The sequence below is a fragment of the Penicillium argentinense genome, assembly GCF_028826775.1.
Source record: "Penicillium argentinense strain IBT 30761 chromosome Unknown utg000002l_segment0_segment0, whole genome shotgun sequence".
Lineage (NCBI taxonomy): Eukaryota > Fungi > Ascomycota > Eurotiomycetes > Eurotiales > Aspergillaceae > Penicillium > Penicillium argentinense.
This window is the reverse complement of record NW_026622661.1, coordinates 2,820,521-2,835,318: the sequence shown is the minus strand read 5'-3', so window position 1 is coordinate 2,835,318 and position 14,798 is coordinate 2,820,521. Positions and strand designations below refer to the sequence as shown.

At 52.6% G+C, this 14,798-nt stretch overlaps 8 protein-coding genes across 8 annotated transcripts; 4 read left to right on the top strand and 4 right to left on the bottom strand.

Moving 5' to 3' along the window:
* Positions 1-302: 302 nt before the first annotated feature.
* N7532_001908 (uncharacterized protein) lies at positions 303-1,193 on the bottom strand (the record flags this gene model as incomplete). Its single annotated transcript, XM_056614402.1, has 1 exon — positions 303-1,193. The coding sequence occupies one exon, from the start codon at positions 1,191-1,193 to the stop codon at positions 303-305; it is 891 nt and encodes a 296-aa protein (XP_056479443.1).
* A 481-nt stretch (positions 1,194-1,674) lies between these two features.
* Positions 1,675-2,701, top strand: pdx1 (uncharacterized protein; the record flags this gene model as incomplete). The annotated part of the gene is made up of 2 exons (XM_056614401.1): positions 1,675-1,753; positions 1,893-2,701. The coding sequence occupies 2 exons, from the start codon at positions 1,675-1,677 to the stop codon at positions 2,699-2,701; spliced, it is 888 nt and encodes a 295-aa protein (XP_056479442.1).
* Positions 2,702-3,930: 1,229 nt separating this feature from the next.
* On the bottom strand, positions 3,931-5,926 carry N7532_001906 (WD40 repeat domain-containing protein; the record flags this gene model as incomplete). The annotated part of the gene is made up of 4 exons (XM_056614400.1): positions 3,931-4,689; positions 4,746-5,329; positions 5,385-5,512; positions 5,613-5,926. 4 exons carry the CDS (start codon positions 5,924-5,926, stop codon positions 3,931-3,933), a joined length of 1,785 nt encoding a protein of 594 aa, XP_056479441.1.
* Positions 5,927-7,044: 1,118 nt separating this feature from the next.
* On the top strand, positions 7,045-8,827 carry N7532_001905 (M18 family aminopeptidase; the record flags this gene model as incomplete). Its single annotated transcript, XM_056614399.1, has 6 exons — positions 7,045-7,102; positions 7,159-7,220; positions 7,298-7,399; positions 7,479-7,614; positions 7,669-7,761; positions 7,812-8,827. The coding sequence occupies 6 exons, from the start codon at positions 7,045-7,047 to the stop codon at positions 8,825-8,827; spliced, it is 1,467 nt and encodes a 488-aa protein (XP_056479440.1).
* A 277-nt stretch (positions 8,828-9,104) lies between these two features.
* On the top strand, positions 9,105-10,246 carry N7532_001904 (DSC4 family protein; the record flags this gene model as incomplete). The annotated part of the gene is made up of 2 exons (XM_056614398.1): positions 9,105-9,328; positions 9,463-10,246. The coding sequence occupies 2 exons, from the start codon at positions 9,105-9,107 to the stop codon at positions 10,244-10,246; spliced, it is 1,008 nt and encodes a 335-aa protein (XP_056479439.1).
* A 188-nt stretch (positions 10,247-10,434) lies between these two features.
* On the bottom strand, positions 10,435-11,406 carry N7532_001903 (ATP-dependent Clp protease proteolytic subunit; the record flags this gene model as incomplete). The annotated part of the gene is made up of 3 exons (XM_056614397.1): positions 10,435-11,078; positions 11,146-11,164; positions 11,239-11,406. The coding sequence occupies 3 exons, from the start codon at positions 11,404-11,406 to the stop codon at positions 10,435-10,437; spliced, it is 831 nt and encodes a 276-aa protein (XP_056479438.1).
* A 965-nt stretch (positions 11,407-12,371) lies between these two features.
* On the bottom strand, positions 12,372-12,602 carry N7532_001902 (uncharacterized protein; the record flags this gene model as incomplete). Its single annotated transcript, XM_056614396.1, has 1 exon — positions 12,372-12,602. The coding sequence occupies one exon, from the start codon at positions 12,600-12,602 to the stop codon at positions 12,372-12,374; it is 231 nt and encodes a 76-aa protein (XP_056479437.1).
* Positions 12,603-13,082: 480 nt separating this feature from the next.
* N7532_001901 (uncharacterized protein) lies at positions 13,083-14,297 on the top strand (the record flags this gene model as incomplete). The annotated part of the gene is made up of 1 exon (XM_056614395.1): positions 13,083-14,297. One exon carries the CDS (start codon positions 13,083-13,085, stop codon positions 14,295-14,297), a length of 1,215 nt encoding a protein of 404 aa, XP_056479436.1.
* Positions 14,298-14,798: the final 501 nt, after the last annotated feature.

The window sequence follows — 14,798 nt, the reverse complement described above, 5'->3', positions numbered from 1 at the left end:
ATGGGGAACCGCGTCGACACGCGCCGGGACAAATCACGTGGCCGCGCATCCCCCCGGTGCAGGAGCGATGTATTACCACCAAGCACACCAGAGCAACTCAAGACTACTCTTAAATGAAGCTTCAAGTTGGAAATGTAATAGATGGTGTTACAGATTCTATATGTACATGTTATAGTAAAGATCGGGATATTCCTCCCAATCTCCGAGAACTTTGACACGCCAGCCAAGTTGTAAAAACAAGCCAGAAACAATGAAGATACGCTGGAGAGATTAACACTATGGCTTGGTCCATCTCGAGTTGCTTATTTGCCCGTGAATTTCACTGGGTTCCCAAGAGCATAAAGGTCGCTCGAGACGTAGCCATTGGAGTCCAGCCGGAAGGTGGCATTTCGGCCTTCAACTCGCATCAAAATGAAGTCCTCGCTCGTAAAAACCTGGCGGACGGAAAGAAACAATCTCCAGAGACCGCGGCTCAGCTTCTCGACTGGGGCTTTGAAGAAGCCTGGTGTAGTCTCTTCCTCAGGACCGAGCTTTCTACTCTCGTTCTCGAAACGCTTCGCGGTCTGCTCGGACACAACCAGGCGTTTAGAGATAGCTACTTGGGAGGGCAGCACCTCGAACTGATATGGTTTGGTGAATGGCATCAGGCGCCGAACGGTGAATCGAATGTATGTCTGGCCCTGCGACTTGACCGCAGTGATATTGCGAATCATATGGCTGGTGCGGGTGAAGAATATGGTGCCCATAACGCTCATCGTCACACAAATACCGCCAAAAAGAGCCTGCTGCCACACAGGTAGGACCGTCACAGGGTCCCGGAAGACGGCATTGGAGTTGTAGACTGCATACGCAAAGCAGAACGCGGACAGGCCATAGGCACTCAGGACGTACGACCGTTGAGAACGGACATTGAATAGGACGACCTCACCCTGTCTAGCCACCTTCAGTGCTAGTTGCCCAATGTTTCCCGCCTTCATCTGCGTAGTCCGTACGGTATTCTGAACCCTTTGCGCTTGTCTGGCTGCTTGCGAAGCAGGTTTCAGATTCTTAGTGTTGGGCGTAGGCGTGCCATGGGGACCCTTGGATGCGAAAGAACGCCATGAGAGGCCCATTTGTGTCTGTAAGTTGGGTCGCAGGGGAGCCCCAGCACACCGGTGCCAAAATACACGGAGGGTAGCTGTTCTGGCGGACATGGTTATCGCACGATCTGTGTCCGCAAGGTTAGCACGAGCGTGGCAAGCACTGACATCCTGCGACAGCAGGATCGGACAAGGCCGGCTCGACCAGAGAAGAAAGAGCTCAGGCCCGAGCAGCTCAAAAACAAAACTGATAGGACTTACCCCAGACGCCAAACTATCGACCGTTGTTCTCCTCGGAAAGCGCCGCCAGGTCGAAAACAGCCCGCGGCAGAAAAATGTTCCCGTCCCGGCCGCCGGTGAAAGCTCCCAACGCCCTCAACGACCGCCTCCATCACCTCCATCCTCCAATTCAAACGATACTCGGACGACTTTAAAAGATATTTTGCGCGGCTCGACGCGGTGGTGGGCTCTTGGTCGATTGTGTCCGTCTTTGCCGACAATTTCAGCTCCCGGAGCATTGCGACAACTCATCTACACACCTCCGCCAGCCTATCCATATCCGCCTTCCTCAAAGGAGCAACATAGCTCAAACAAAATGGCCGCCCGAATCCCCGTCAGTCAGGTCCCGGTGATGTTCGCCCGCCGCCAGCCTCGAGTGCTCCAAACCTCGCGCCGTGAGTATTCCCGCCTGTCCAACCCGATCTTGGAGCGGAGCGTGCGAGCCCGGACAAACATGAGACCTCAACACCTCGCACCTCCAAGTCCATGGCTCGTCAATTCAGCTCACAAACATCAATAATAACATATTTCAAGGCCTCCAATCCACCTCTGCTTCTCAAACACAGAACCCCGCCTACCCGCTCTACCCCTCCGTTCAACAGCTCCTGCACCAGAAGAACATCCCTCTCTCGGAAGCATCCAAGATACCTGCCTCCGGACCCAAGGGCCGCCTGTTGAAGGGTGATGTCCTCGCCTACCTAGGCCAGATTGCCAACGACTACCCCGCATCGCAAGCCGCCTCGCTGGCCAAGTTGCAGGTTCTCGACCTGAGCAACATCAAGATTGCTGCGCCGGCACCCCAGCCCGCCGCGCCGGCCGCGGAAAAGACCAAGGAGGAGGAAGTCGTCGCTAAACCCCCGCCCGTCACCTCTGTTGCGATCACTATCTCCCTGGCCGCTGTTCTGTCCGCTCAGCGCAAGCTGCAAGAGAACCTGGGCGTGACGGTCCCGCTGTCCCGCTTCCTGGCCATTGCCACCGATCTGGCGAACGACGACCTGCCCCGTGCTAAGAACGCTAAGCCCTCTGCCGACGAGCTCTTCGATGAGATTCTCGGTGGTGAGCCTGTTCTCTCATCACGCGGTGACTACATCCCTGAGCTGAATGCATTCGAGACTCACCAGGCTCGTCAGCCTGAGCCCGTTGTTGAGGATATCATTGATATTCTGAGTGCTAAGCCCGGCAAGAAGTCTGCCCCTGCGCCTGTTCCTGCATTCGAAGATGAGTCTGGCGCGGCCAATGTCTTTAGCCTGACTGTCCCCGTTGGTGAGGAGGTGCGCGCCAAGGCATTCCTCGAGCGGATCCAGACTCTCCTGCAGGTCGAGCCTGCTAGGTTGGTGGTTTAAAATTGTCATGTCATTTTCACAAATCTCCCCAATTTTGCGACATTTTCTTTTGTTCCTTTGATAACCCTTTCTCTGGGTTGGTTTCAAGGCTTGTATTTAGTGTAGAATAGATAATCGATTATCACCTTGACTGGTTCACTCTGTTCCATCAAGATAGACAGATCGCACATCGTGTTTCGTTGAATTCACACCGTGAAAGACCCGGCTCATTTCCTAGGGTACGGTTTTGAATATTTATTACTGGTGAGATGATGTTTTCTGGCAACAAGAGTTCTCGGGCTGTGAATCAGCCAACTGGTTGGCTGATGCTGTTGCCGATCAGCTCTCAAAAAAAAATGCTATCACATTCATTATTGGATGCGAAATATGTTCCAGCGGACTAGCGGTGAACTCATTCATAGATGCAAGATCTCATCCTTATGCCTGAGCTCAAGACACTACCCTAAGGTACACGTGAATACTGCATGCCTCTCCTCAAAAAAAATAAAAAATAAAAATTTCGGTCACCCATTACGTACGCTAGTGTTGTATATGGTACACTTGTAGACTACATCTGCACATTTACATGTGACTGAGTGTCATGACTACCCTAAGGTAGAGCTGGTCTATTCAAACACTATGCGTATGCCAGCTTATCCAAGTAGTGCTGGACTTGTGATTGAGGATCCTTGTCCTAGGAAATTCAACAAAATGAACACCAATATTGCCAAGAAAAAAGGAGAGAGTAAAGTCATATCATCGTGATCGAAGGCATTCGAAACCGTTGCCTATGAAGTAGTAATGAGAAACGACCATCCACCGACGCCACGCCTCGAATTTCCGAATGCTGGTGACCCCGCCGAAATACCATGTGCGCCGCCGCTTGGACTGATGAAAGAAAATGAGGTGCGCCCGAATGCGTCTCCCACGCACATAAAAATAAAAGCAACTCAGAAAGGATCCGACTGAAGGGCCTCGAAGGCCAAAACCAGACGAAAAACAAGATGAAAGTTAAGGTTTTGCGACGATTGAGGAGAGCTTCAGATAGCAGTTGAACAATCCAGTTGAGAAAATTCAAAGGATTTTTGACGAGAGATGTAGTAGATGCCGATGCGTACAATGCGAAGATCCCAGGTACCATGCAACGAGATTTGCCCCATGACTGTGACCGTAACCGTAACCATAAACATCACCAAAGACCATGAAACTCCATTGGAATGCAATGTTGAGATGGGAAAGACGAGGGTTTTTCAGCGGATGGTGCCGAGTTCCGCAAATTTGCTGGGGTTATAGTTTCTCGTGCTTCGCTTGTCGAAGATCTTCCAGAATCGCAATGTTTCATCGCCTGCGCCAGTCACGACGGTGTGGCCGTCCGGACTCATGGCCAGGTACAAGACACGGAAGGTGTGACCAGTGAGAGAAACTATCTGCTCCATACGCGGATACTTCCAAATTACAATTTGGTTCTGGCTATACCCATGGGTACTGATGATCTCATCTGAGTTCTTGGCCCAAGATAAGTTGCAAACCTGGCTTCCAGTGTCGACTTCTTTGATTTTTGAGCCAGTTTGTGTGTTCCAGAACTTGATGGTGCGATCTGCAGTACCTCCACCTGACGCAAGCAAGTGGCGCTGGTGCGGTGACCATGCAATGGCCTTCACGGCGGCACAATGGTCGTCGAAGCGATACAGAGGTGCAGAGTTCAGCTTGTCCCACACCATCAATTTGTTGTCGTTACCACCAGATGCCAATTGACCGTCCTCGGTGTTCCACTTGAGACCGCAGACTTCTTGCTTGTGGCCAGTAAGTTTACGGAGGTATTGATCTGGTGAACGGACATCCCGGTGAAATATTAGTCGATCTCGAGATCCTGAGGTCAGGATATGGTCATTCCAGGCCAAGGCACCGACTCGGTTCTGGTGTCCGATCATTGTTCGAAGTCGGCGACAACTTTCGGCGTCCCAGATCTGCACAAGCCCTTTCCCTGTGCCGATCGAAAGATGGGTTCCCTGAGAAGTCAGTTAGCCACCGTCAGTCAAGTGAATCCAACAGCCATCACACTTACTCGTTGAATCCAGCTCACACTAGTGACTGTATCATCTTTCAGCTCACATAGCTTGGTCACACGGCCTGTCTGGCCATTCCACATGTAGACGGAGTTGGCCAGTCCGACACCAAGCATATTAGAACTGCCCCAATCGACGAGGTTCAAGTAGAAGTCATCCTGTAGGTCAGGAGCATCGAGGACCTTAAAAGGTACCTTGTTGACATATCGGGGCTGTTTGCGCGGAGTTTCGAGTATCCGTTGGCTGTCATATCGGATCGGAGAGAGGCTGTACAGTTCTGACCGTGCATTTAGATTCGGAGCGTTGGCACTTCGAGGGGTTTTGGAGGGAGTCGGTTGGCCGGAACCTGGTCGGATCGGGCCGTAGTTCAAGATGTTCTTGTGCGGGGTAGATGGTGTGATGCTGGCGGGTGGAAGGTTGACAATGTTTGAGGGGGGAGTGTGAGAGCGAGTTGTGTCGTTGATCCCATTCGAGAAGCCCATGGTCGGATCGGAGGGTCCAGCTGTAAGGTCGGCCTGGGGGATAGAGTTGCCAAATAGCTCATTGCGCAACACACGAGAGAATGTCCGGTTCGCTTCCTCAGCTAAAAATCGTTCGTCAGTACGGATCGGACACGACTGAATCAAAGGTCCACCAACTCTTCTGGAAATGAAGCTCCGAATGGGGGGCACGTTTCTTGGATTTAGAGGGCGTGGAAGGACACCCATCCTCTCCTAGCAGATTGTATGTCGCTTGCAAATCTTGACCGTCACGATTCGGAATAAATCTGGAATCCGAATCAGCCTCATTGTCATTCGCTGGGAGGGGTCACATTGAAAGCGTAGGCAAGCGCCCTCGCCAACGATGCCAATGCCTGGACCACTTACCGGTCGCCATAGACACGCTGCCTCTTACGACAGGGGCTACTGGCTGGAGTCCGTTCTCTCTGACGGCCTGCCTCGTCGTAGTCCTTCAGCGCCTTGGCCAGCGATGCAGCATCGATCGGTTCCGAACCCTCCTGTGCCCTTGATCGGTTGGCATTGTTATCGGGATACCGGATCGTTTGTTTTGCGGGCATACTCGGCGGAGTTTTCGATCCGGGCGGGGAGACAAAACTACCAGTGGCAGCTTGCGATCGGGTTTGGGCTCTGGTGGACATGCCGGCCTTCGGGCCCTCAGTTCGCTGAGGCTGGTCCGCCATGCTGGTGGCTGGTCCTCGGGCCCAGATGCGGAGTGCGCTGGATTGGCAAAGCTTATCGGAGTTCGCATACAAGACGGTCGAGAAATTTGCAGTGGTGAGAGGTGCAGGACGATTGCGTTGTTGCGTGAAGCCTGGGGGTTGTTCAAGGGCAGGCAACGTTGGCGAGGTACCGGTGTTGACGTTGCCCGCCGGGAGGTGAGGGCGATGCGCTTTCACTGGCGCGTTGGCACAGCGGTGACCTTCGGCTTGGGCCCGTCTCAGCCACAGGAGTGAGCACCACAGGAGTATCAGCACAAAAGGAATGGCATTCAGAGAAGCTGAAAGGCATGGTCCATGTCTCCCTTGGAGGGCATCCCTCTCGGTCACGCGTCGGGTGCGCTAGGCCCGATCGGGCGAGCCCTTGTTAGCACTGGATTTCATTGCTGGGGAAACATATTTGCTCCACTTGACCATCGATTCAATGTCATTCAATCTCCAACTTCGGAGATTGGTCTATTGTATCACCCAGTGCCAGGCCCCCATCTGGCCCTCTTAGACCACCGCTCTCGCAATCAATCACATCGTTGTTATGATGCCAGACCCGTCTCACCCGGGTCTCAGATTGTTTACCTGTTGGATGCAGGGGGCCACAGACCAACCAAACCTGCAGCGAACACCTAGTGGGGCGCGACGTAGAGGGCAGTACCTTCCAGTTAGTTTTGACATAGCGACGAGTGCCTTGCCTCTTGTCCCTCCCTAGGAGGGTACCACACTGCTTGAACGGGTTAGACGGGCTACGCGAACGCGCCCTGCCACGCGTGACGCGCCGAGCTTGGGCCAGAACAAACCAGCCACTGCCAATCATTTGAGCCCCGGAGAATTACTAGTCCAACTTGCCAATGCAATCCACTCTTTGAGAAACTTGAAGCGATTGTGTTTGCTTGAGTTTGTATCGATTGCCGCTATCGCAGCGGAGGCCGAGCCCGCCTTCCCCTCATCACGTCGCTCGGCAGTCACCGCCCACCTTTTCCCCAACGAGCCACCGCCCCGCAGCCCATTTGGCGACGTTTTTTTCTTCTGTGATGCCCCCCAGATCTCCATCCTTCGGCAGATTCCTCGTGCCTAGCTTCAATTCTACCATGGCGTCCAAGCAGCCTGCCCGGGATTTTCTGGACTTTGTGAATGCCTCCCCCACTCGTAAGGCCCCATTGGACAATGAGAATCAGACATTCGGGTGAACTGACCGGGTATAGCCTTCCATGCTGTCAAATCCGCCAAGGACCTTCTGGCCCAGGCCGGCTTCCAGGAGATCAAAGTACGCACGCGGATCCATCAGGGAGCTTCCCCACAGCTTCAACCCCGAACTTTGAGCTGATCCTCGCGGCTCCACAGGAGAAAGACTCGTGGGCCAAGACCTGCCAGCCCGGCGGCAAGTACTATCTCACCCGAAACACCACCACTCTCGTCGCTTTTGCGATTGGAAAGCAATGGAAGGTCAGTATACATGCCCATACGTAAATAAGATGGATACACTCCGTTTCTATGTTTCGAATTGCAGCTGACATGGTGGTAGCCCGGTAACTCCATCTCCATGATTGGTGCTCATACCGACTCTCCCGTCCTGCGTGTCAAGCCTGTCAGCAACAAGAGCGGCGAGGGCTTCGTCCAGGTCGGTGTGGAATGCTATGGCGGCGGCATCTGGCACACCTGTATGTTTGAGGAATGGGCGACGTATACCCGATGATCATTACTAACAGCTTCAGGGTTTGACCGTGATCTCGGTGTAGCTGGCCGGGTTATGACCCGTGCCAGCGACGGATCCATAGTCCAGAAGCTGGTCAAGGTTGATCGTCCCAGTATGTTTTGGTCCCGACAGCCCCTCCATAGCCATGGTCTAACGTTGCAGTCCTCCGTATTCCTACTCTGGCCATCCACCTGGACCGCCAGGAGAGCTTCTCCTTCAACAAGGAGAGCCAGCTGTTCCCCATTGCCGGCCTCGTGGCTGCGGAGCTGAACCGCACTCCCAAGTCTTCCCCCAATGGCAAGTCTGATGACCAGGATGAGGAGGACTTCTCGCCTCTGAAGGCTGTGACTGAGCGTCACCACCCCTACTTTGTGGACCTGATTGCCGAGGAGGCCGGTGTCAAGCCCGAAGATATCCTGGACTTTGAGATGATTTTGTTTGACACCCAGAAGTCCTGCCTTGGTGGCATGCTGGAAGAGTTCATCTTCTCCCCTCGTCTTGACAACCTGAACAGCTCGTACTGCGCCACCGTCAGTCTAATTGATTCCGTGGCCGAGGCTTCTGCGCTCGACAACGAGCCCGCCATCCGCCTCATCGCTCTCTTCGACCACGAGGAAATTGGCAGCCGCACTGCCCAGGGTGCTGACTCTAACGCTCTCCCGGCCATCATCCGCCGCTTGTCCGTTCTCCCATCTTCCACCTCATCGGACAACGACCTGGCCACTGCCTATGAGCAGACTCTTTCCACCTCCTTCCTCATCTCCGCTGACATGGCCCACTCTGTCAACCCCAACTACGCCGGCAAGTACGAGAACGACCACAAGCCCGAGATGAACCAGGGTTGTGTGATCAAGATCAACGCCAACGCCCGCTATGCCACCAACTCTCCTGGTATCGTTTTGTTGCAGGAGGTTGCCCGGAAGCACGCTGAGAAGATCAACGAGCACATTCCCCTTCAGCTCTTCGTTGTTCGCAACGACTCGAGTTGCGGTAGCACTATTGGCCCCATGCTGTCTGCGGCCCTGGGAGCCCGTACCTTGGATCTGGGTAACCCCCAACTGAGCATGCACAGTATCCGTGAGACTGGTGGTACTTATGATGTCGCCCACGCGATCCGCTTGTTCACGGGCTTTTTCCAGCACTACTCGGAGCTGTCTCCGAAGATTATCGTGGACTAGATGAGGATGGGGTAGACCTAGGGAGGAACATACCAGTAACCATAATGATAAAAAAATGCACATTCAAATTCACCATGTATCTTTTCCCTGGAACTTTGCACAATATGTAGTACAGCAGGCGTTCGTAGGGCTTGGGTATACAGTAGATGACAGGCACGTGTTCGGCCCGAGTCCAGTCAGCAGCCGGCCTCCCTTTTTGTAACTCCACCCGCTTATCACTATCACCACCTCCGACTGCCTGGACCATTGCCGAGCGTCCATGCCCCCATGACCCTCTATGACCGACGTCGATGCCTTTCGAGATGCGGAGTACATCGCTGACGTGTCTGGCATTTCCTTCGGGGGTGCAGACGCGGTCGCGCCAGGACCACTCCCGGCCAGCGGCCAGGCAACTCGCGTAAAGAAGCTCCAATCCGCCGCCAAAGTCGCCTTCATTGACCGTCTCCTTCGCGATCTCGATATCATCATCTACTGCCAATTATCCGCCTTGTATTACATGGAGTAAGTTACTGGCATCTCTCCGCGACGAGATCCCCGCCTTATCCCGCACTCCGCATCGGACCGAGAGTTATCACCATCTACTCCCCGTATACTCTACGACTACTTCGGGCTTGACTAACACGTTCCTCTCAAAGCTGCTCTCTCATTCTTTTTGCGATACGTGCCATGGTCCAACTCATATTCTTCACGCCAAAATCCCCACCCTTTGACCCAACACGCAACCAACCCTTCGTCTGCGCCATATTCACCAGCAACCTCGTCTGCATGATTTCCCACATCTTCTTCATCCACCCTCAGGCCGGCGAAGAAACACGCGGCTACCTTCATGGCGGCTTGTTTCTTGACTTCATCGGCCAAAAGCCCGTCCCGGTCTTCAGACTCGTATCGTTCGACATACTGATCTTCCTGATCGACTTGATCATGCTGGCCCTGGTCATCGAGCGCGTAAAGACAGTAGAATCGACGGGCTCACCACAAACGAACACGGAAACAAATACAGACGCAAATGCGAACTCGAATGCCACGCAACCAGATACTCAGGATCACGATGCGGAGGAGCGGGGTGTGATGCGGGGAACCGACTCGACCACGAGTGAGCACGACGCGCCCGCGAATACAACACCCGTCGCCGAAATAAATGACGACATATATGATGAACGAACAACACTCCTCGCGGACCCTGGCGACGGCAGCTCTGTCCAGAGCCGCGATGGCCACCCGTTAGATACCTTTTCCGCAGGCCAGGCGGTGATTATGGATATGGGTTTTCTGGGGACAATACGAGATCAATGGAAGTACACAACGATGCCCCAGCGTCCGACTGGGTTTGTCCCGTCGCCAGAGACTGCGACCTTTCTGCGACAGCGGTTCGGACTGCAGGTTGGGACTGATGGGCGCATCGTGCGACTGGACCGATAGCATCTCTCCGTATGTCCCGACATGTAATTTAGCTACAGACATGCTTCTCATCCAGCATCTGCATCTTCTAGTCCAGATCTACCAAGCCCAGTCATTTGAAGGACCTGTAGCAGTAGATGGGATGTGCATCAATTGTAGTCATGATAGTGTAATAGTACATTGCAACGCAAGGACTAATCCAAGCCCACTCACTCATCCTTCTTCCCCTCGCCCTCCCCATCCTTCTTAACTCTCCGATCAAGAATTTCATCAACAATTCCCAGCTCCAACGCCTCAGAAGCACCCATGAAATAATCTCTCTCCATAAGTTTCTCAATCTCCTCCAAACTCAACGTCTTCTTCCCGGTCAAGTGATTCTGATAGATCTTATTAAGCTGTTCACGCACGCGCAAGATCTCCTTCGCATGAATCGCAATATCCGTCGCCTGTCCAAAATACCCACCAGAAGGCTGGTGAATCATAATTGAGCTGTGCGGCAGACAATATCTCTTTCCGGGGTGACCACCGCAAAGCAGCAATGAGCCCATAGAGGCAGCTTGGCCAACGCAAATCGTGCTAACGGGGGAAGCGATGTATGTCATAGTATCATATATAGCGAGTCCTGACGAAAGAGGAGATCTGCGTAAGTTTCGATCCGGTGCAATTGAAGGCGGGTGGGACAAACCTGCTGTTACGGAGCCGCCGGGCGAGTTGATGTACAGGTGGATTGGTTTCTGCGGGTTATCGGCTTCCAGGAAGAGGAGTTGGGCGACGATGGAGGCCGACATGGACTCGTCGACTTCGCCGTTCAGACAGATGATTCGTTCCTTGAGCAATCTAGAGAAAATGTCGTCTGCACCGGTGGTTAGCTGGGATCACATATTGCGGGTCATTGAGGACGTCGATGCGATGAGACGTACAAGTGTGCCAGCCACCTCCCTAAACAGTAATAAGTTGATTAGCGCGATCATTTCCTTATACATTCACACTGAATGGTTTGAGGGACCACGTACAACAGTCTCCGTCACAAAAGGCGTCGGCGTCCAGCCCCGCGGAGGTGCGCGGTCAAGCGAAGGCGCGGAATACGAAAAGCATCGCGAAACAGCAGCGAGTCGGAGAGCCGGAGATGAGGGGCGAGGAATGAAGCGTCCTAGACGCGGGAGAGAAGTTGTCGGGCGCATTTTGAAGAAGGCGCCGTGAGAATGAGGAGGTGTGGTGCTCACAGCTGGAGTTGGAGATGCGAAGGAAAAAGGCGCCCCGAGGCGGTGCGGAGCTACCTGCGATAACCGCAGGCGCTAAGATACGGCAGCTCCAGTTCCGAGTGGGACCAACAGCACCCGGAGCCGTCATGTACCTAGGTAGGCGTTGATTTTGTTTGTTGTGTTTAATCGTGAGCTTAGATTTTGAGACAAAAATTGTGCACTTAGAAAATACTGAGAATTCTGAAATATATAACCGGCAAATGGGGTTTGAGATGACACCTAATTTCAGTCCGCAGCTTTATACAAATATCGTTCTTCACTGGATGCAATTGATAGTCTTTCTGGGATTAAATGAAGACACTGGACATATCTCCAATCACACAGTATTTGACTTCTGACGATGTAGCGGCCTCTAGTAAAGTCTCTGCGAAAGCCCATATATTTCCTGCTAACTCGGGGCTGCGACTGATAAACAGCCCTCCATTTTAAACCCTCACTGACCACACAATTCCTCTAATTCTCTCGCCAAATTCATCATCGGCTTCGAATTCGGCCTTTTGATCTTTTCTTCGGTATGATTTGCTTCAGCTCCAGCAGCTTGAATCAGCCTCCATCGTCTTGAACCACGTACGCAACACCATGACCGTATGCGATGTGCCCAGAATCCTCAGCATCGTGTAGAATATCGATTGCCCTAGCACAATCCCAAATTGAGACATTATCCTAAATACGCTCGATATGTACAATGCGACGAGGTGCAATATATTCAGACGCATTAGGGTCATGTATCCAGTCTGAAAAGTCTCGAGATTTGACTTTGTTATCCCCCTACTGCATCGCCCTTCCCAGCCTCAAACAGAACGCGGAAAGTATCGGCCAGAAACCTGGCATCAAACCGAAGCTGGCTGAGAAATTTCTGCGGCGAGAAAATACCTTCTTTCGAGCTAGTATCTACCACGTCTGCTGGTGGTGGATCGTCGATTGCGGAGATCAGTGCCGTATTCCCAAGGCCATTTGTACCATCCTGTGATCTTGGCCCCTTTTGAGTTGGGAGGAATATCGGCAAGCTTGCGTGGCCAGGGATATTGGTCAACGTCAAATATCCAGAGTGGGTATGTTAGGCCCAGACCGGTGAGCTTCTGGGTTCGTGAAATTTGAGCGTTAGTTTCAGCCATCGTTGTTGGTACTAACAACTGGCTGATGGATGGGAAGGATGATTCCTCAGTGCCGTGTGGACCAAAGAAGATCAGACTCCCAGTTCTTTAGACAATAGAGTGTATTTATGTTCATCTTCGTCAATAATAGACGGGTGTCAGGCAGGTCAGTAGTTAAATAGATTGAAATAAAGACTCGGATGTCAAAAAGTGTGCCTTGTGGTTGTGCAAGCGCAGTCCAACCGCCTTGCAATGTCAAGCAAAAAGTGGACCGCCCTTCAATCTTGAGCGAACCCGAAACCGAGGACCTGCTCTACAACAATGGTATTAGCATTGAAATTGAGAGAAAAAGGGAGAGGACTCCACAGCGCAAGGTGACTCGGTGTAACTCCAAACGTTCCCCGAAAATGGCGGGCCCTGATTGGCAGGTCGGCACGGAACAGAAAACATCTCGCGTCGGCAACTCTTCGTCTTCGCCTCCCCCATCACTTGCGCGTGCAAATGGAGCTCGCCAGCCACCGGCTCTCATATGCAACATGGCGCCTTCGAGCCTTCCACCAGCTTCTTACATCCGAGTCGCAACCGCGACCATTCCGCCGTTCAATTTCAACCTCCGCGCCGCGCAGCAAAGAGCACGATGAAGCTCCGTCGCAGACTCCGCAGAGCTCCAACTCGTCCGAAGATTATATCCCTCCTTCCCAGCGCCTGCCACAATCGCCTGTCATCACACACCCTCGCTCCGGAATAACAAAAGTACGCAAACGACGTCCACAACCCAAAGACCTCTCCGATCTGTCCAAGAATCCATGGGCCGTCGCGCTCGCGTCGCCGATACGCATGTGCTCGGCAACAGGGCTTCGAGTCCCCCGCGCCCTCATGGGTGAATACGGCCTTGTGCGACGACCAGATTCGGAGCTGAGTTATATGTTACCGGTGGATTTGTTGAAGGACACGCTTCGAAAACAGCCGGCTGTGCCGGAGACGTCGACAGCACCCGATACTGATGCTATGCACGATGGGAAATCAAATACGAAAAAAGGTAAAAGGGGAAATATATCACACCAGGTACCTCGCGACGAGAAGTTATCGAAGCTGCTCACTATCCGGATGATCAATCTTCTCCCCCTCCTTCAAGCACTGTCGTCTCATTTGGCAGCGAGAGTTGGAAAGAGACTCGGCGTCAGCAAAATCATTCCATATCGCTGGAAGTATCCGCTCGGGCCTCTCACCTCCAATGACATCAAGGAAATAATGTGGATGCAAGATATGCCTGAATATCTACTGCGACGGATGAGACAGGATGTCATTAAGAAACTTGTGGGAATCAGTGAGTTCTATGAGCTTGACGCGAATGATGTCTGGAGAACCCTGGACTTGAATGAATATTCAGGCCTTGCGATCGAAACTGCGCTCGGGAAGTTGGAACCGGTGGCGCGTGAAGCATATGGTGGTGTGTTGCTACTTGGTCCGCCGAAAGCGAGGACCACACGTAAGAGTTCTTTCTTGGAGGATGTTGTTCATCCTCGAACTCAAACTAAGCTTCCGGTGTTCGATTTATCGGCTTTTCTTACTGCAGAAGGGATGGAGGAGCTGCGCGTGACCCACGCTCCGCATTTCCAGGCCAGTGCTCTATTTCTGAGGCCAGATTGCGGTGCGAGTGTGGACTTGATGATTTCCCTGTGGAAGATAAAACGCTATCTAGCAGATATGGCGTAAAATACTCTACTAGAACCATATCCACAGCCTTGTATACTATTCTGCATTAAAGAAACTATGTATAAAATACAACCTCAGCGAACGTGACTGGTTTACTTCTGCTCCGATGGGGCTTCTTCTGTCGTGCAGTTCATCACATCAAGAATCGCTGACAGACTTGTAGGCAAGGAAATATTGGACTGTAGTGTGTTTTGTACCCTATGGTATTGAAATCATGGCACCAACCCTTACATCTATGCATATATACCGGATTTTGTCCGGCAACGCTTGACACTCTCCTTCCGTTCTAGTGCTCACCCCCTCGCCGCTTTTGCTCACTGAGTAGAACTGAGCCCGCCCCTGATCGGCCTGAGCTGGTCAGTGATCATTACATAATCACACTGATTCGCTCACTGAGCTTGATCTGAGCATCCTGATTTGCTCAGTGAGCTTGATCGGAGCGTCCTGATCTGATCACTGAGCCTGACCCCAACATCCTGACATAATGAATAACACAATGAG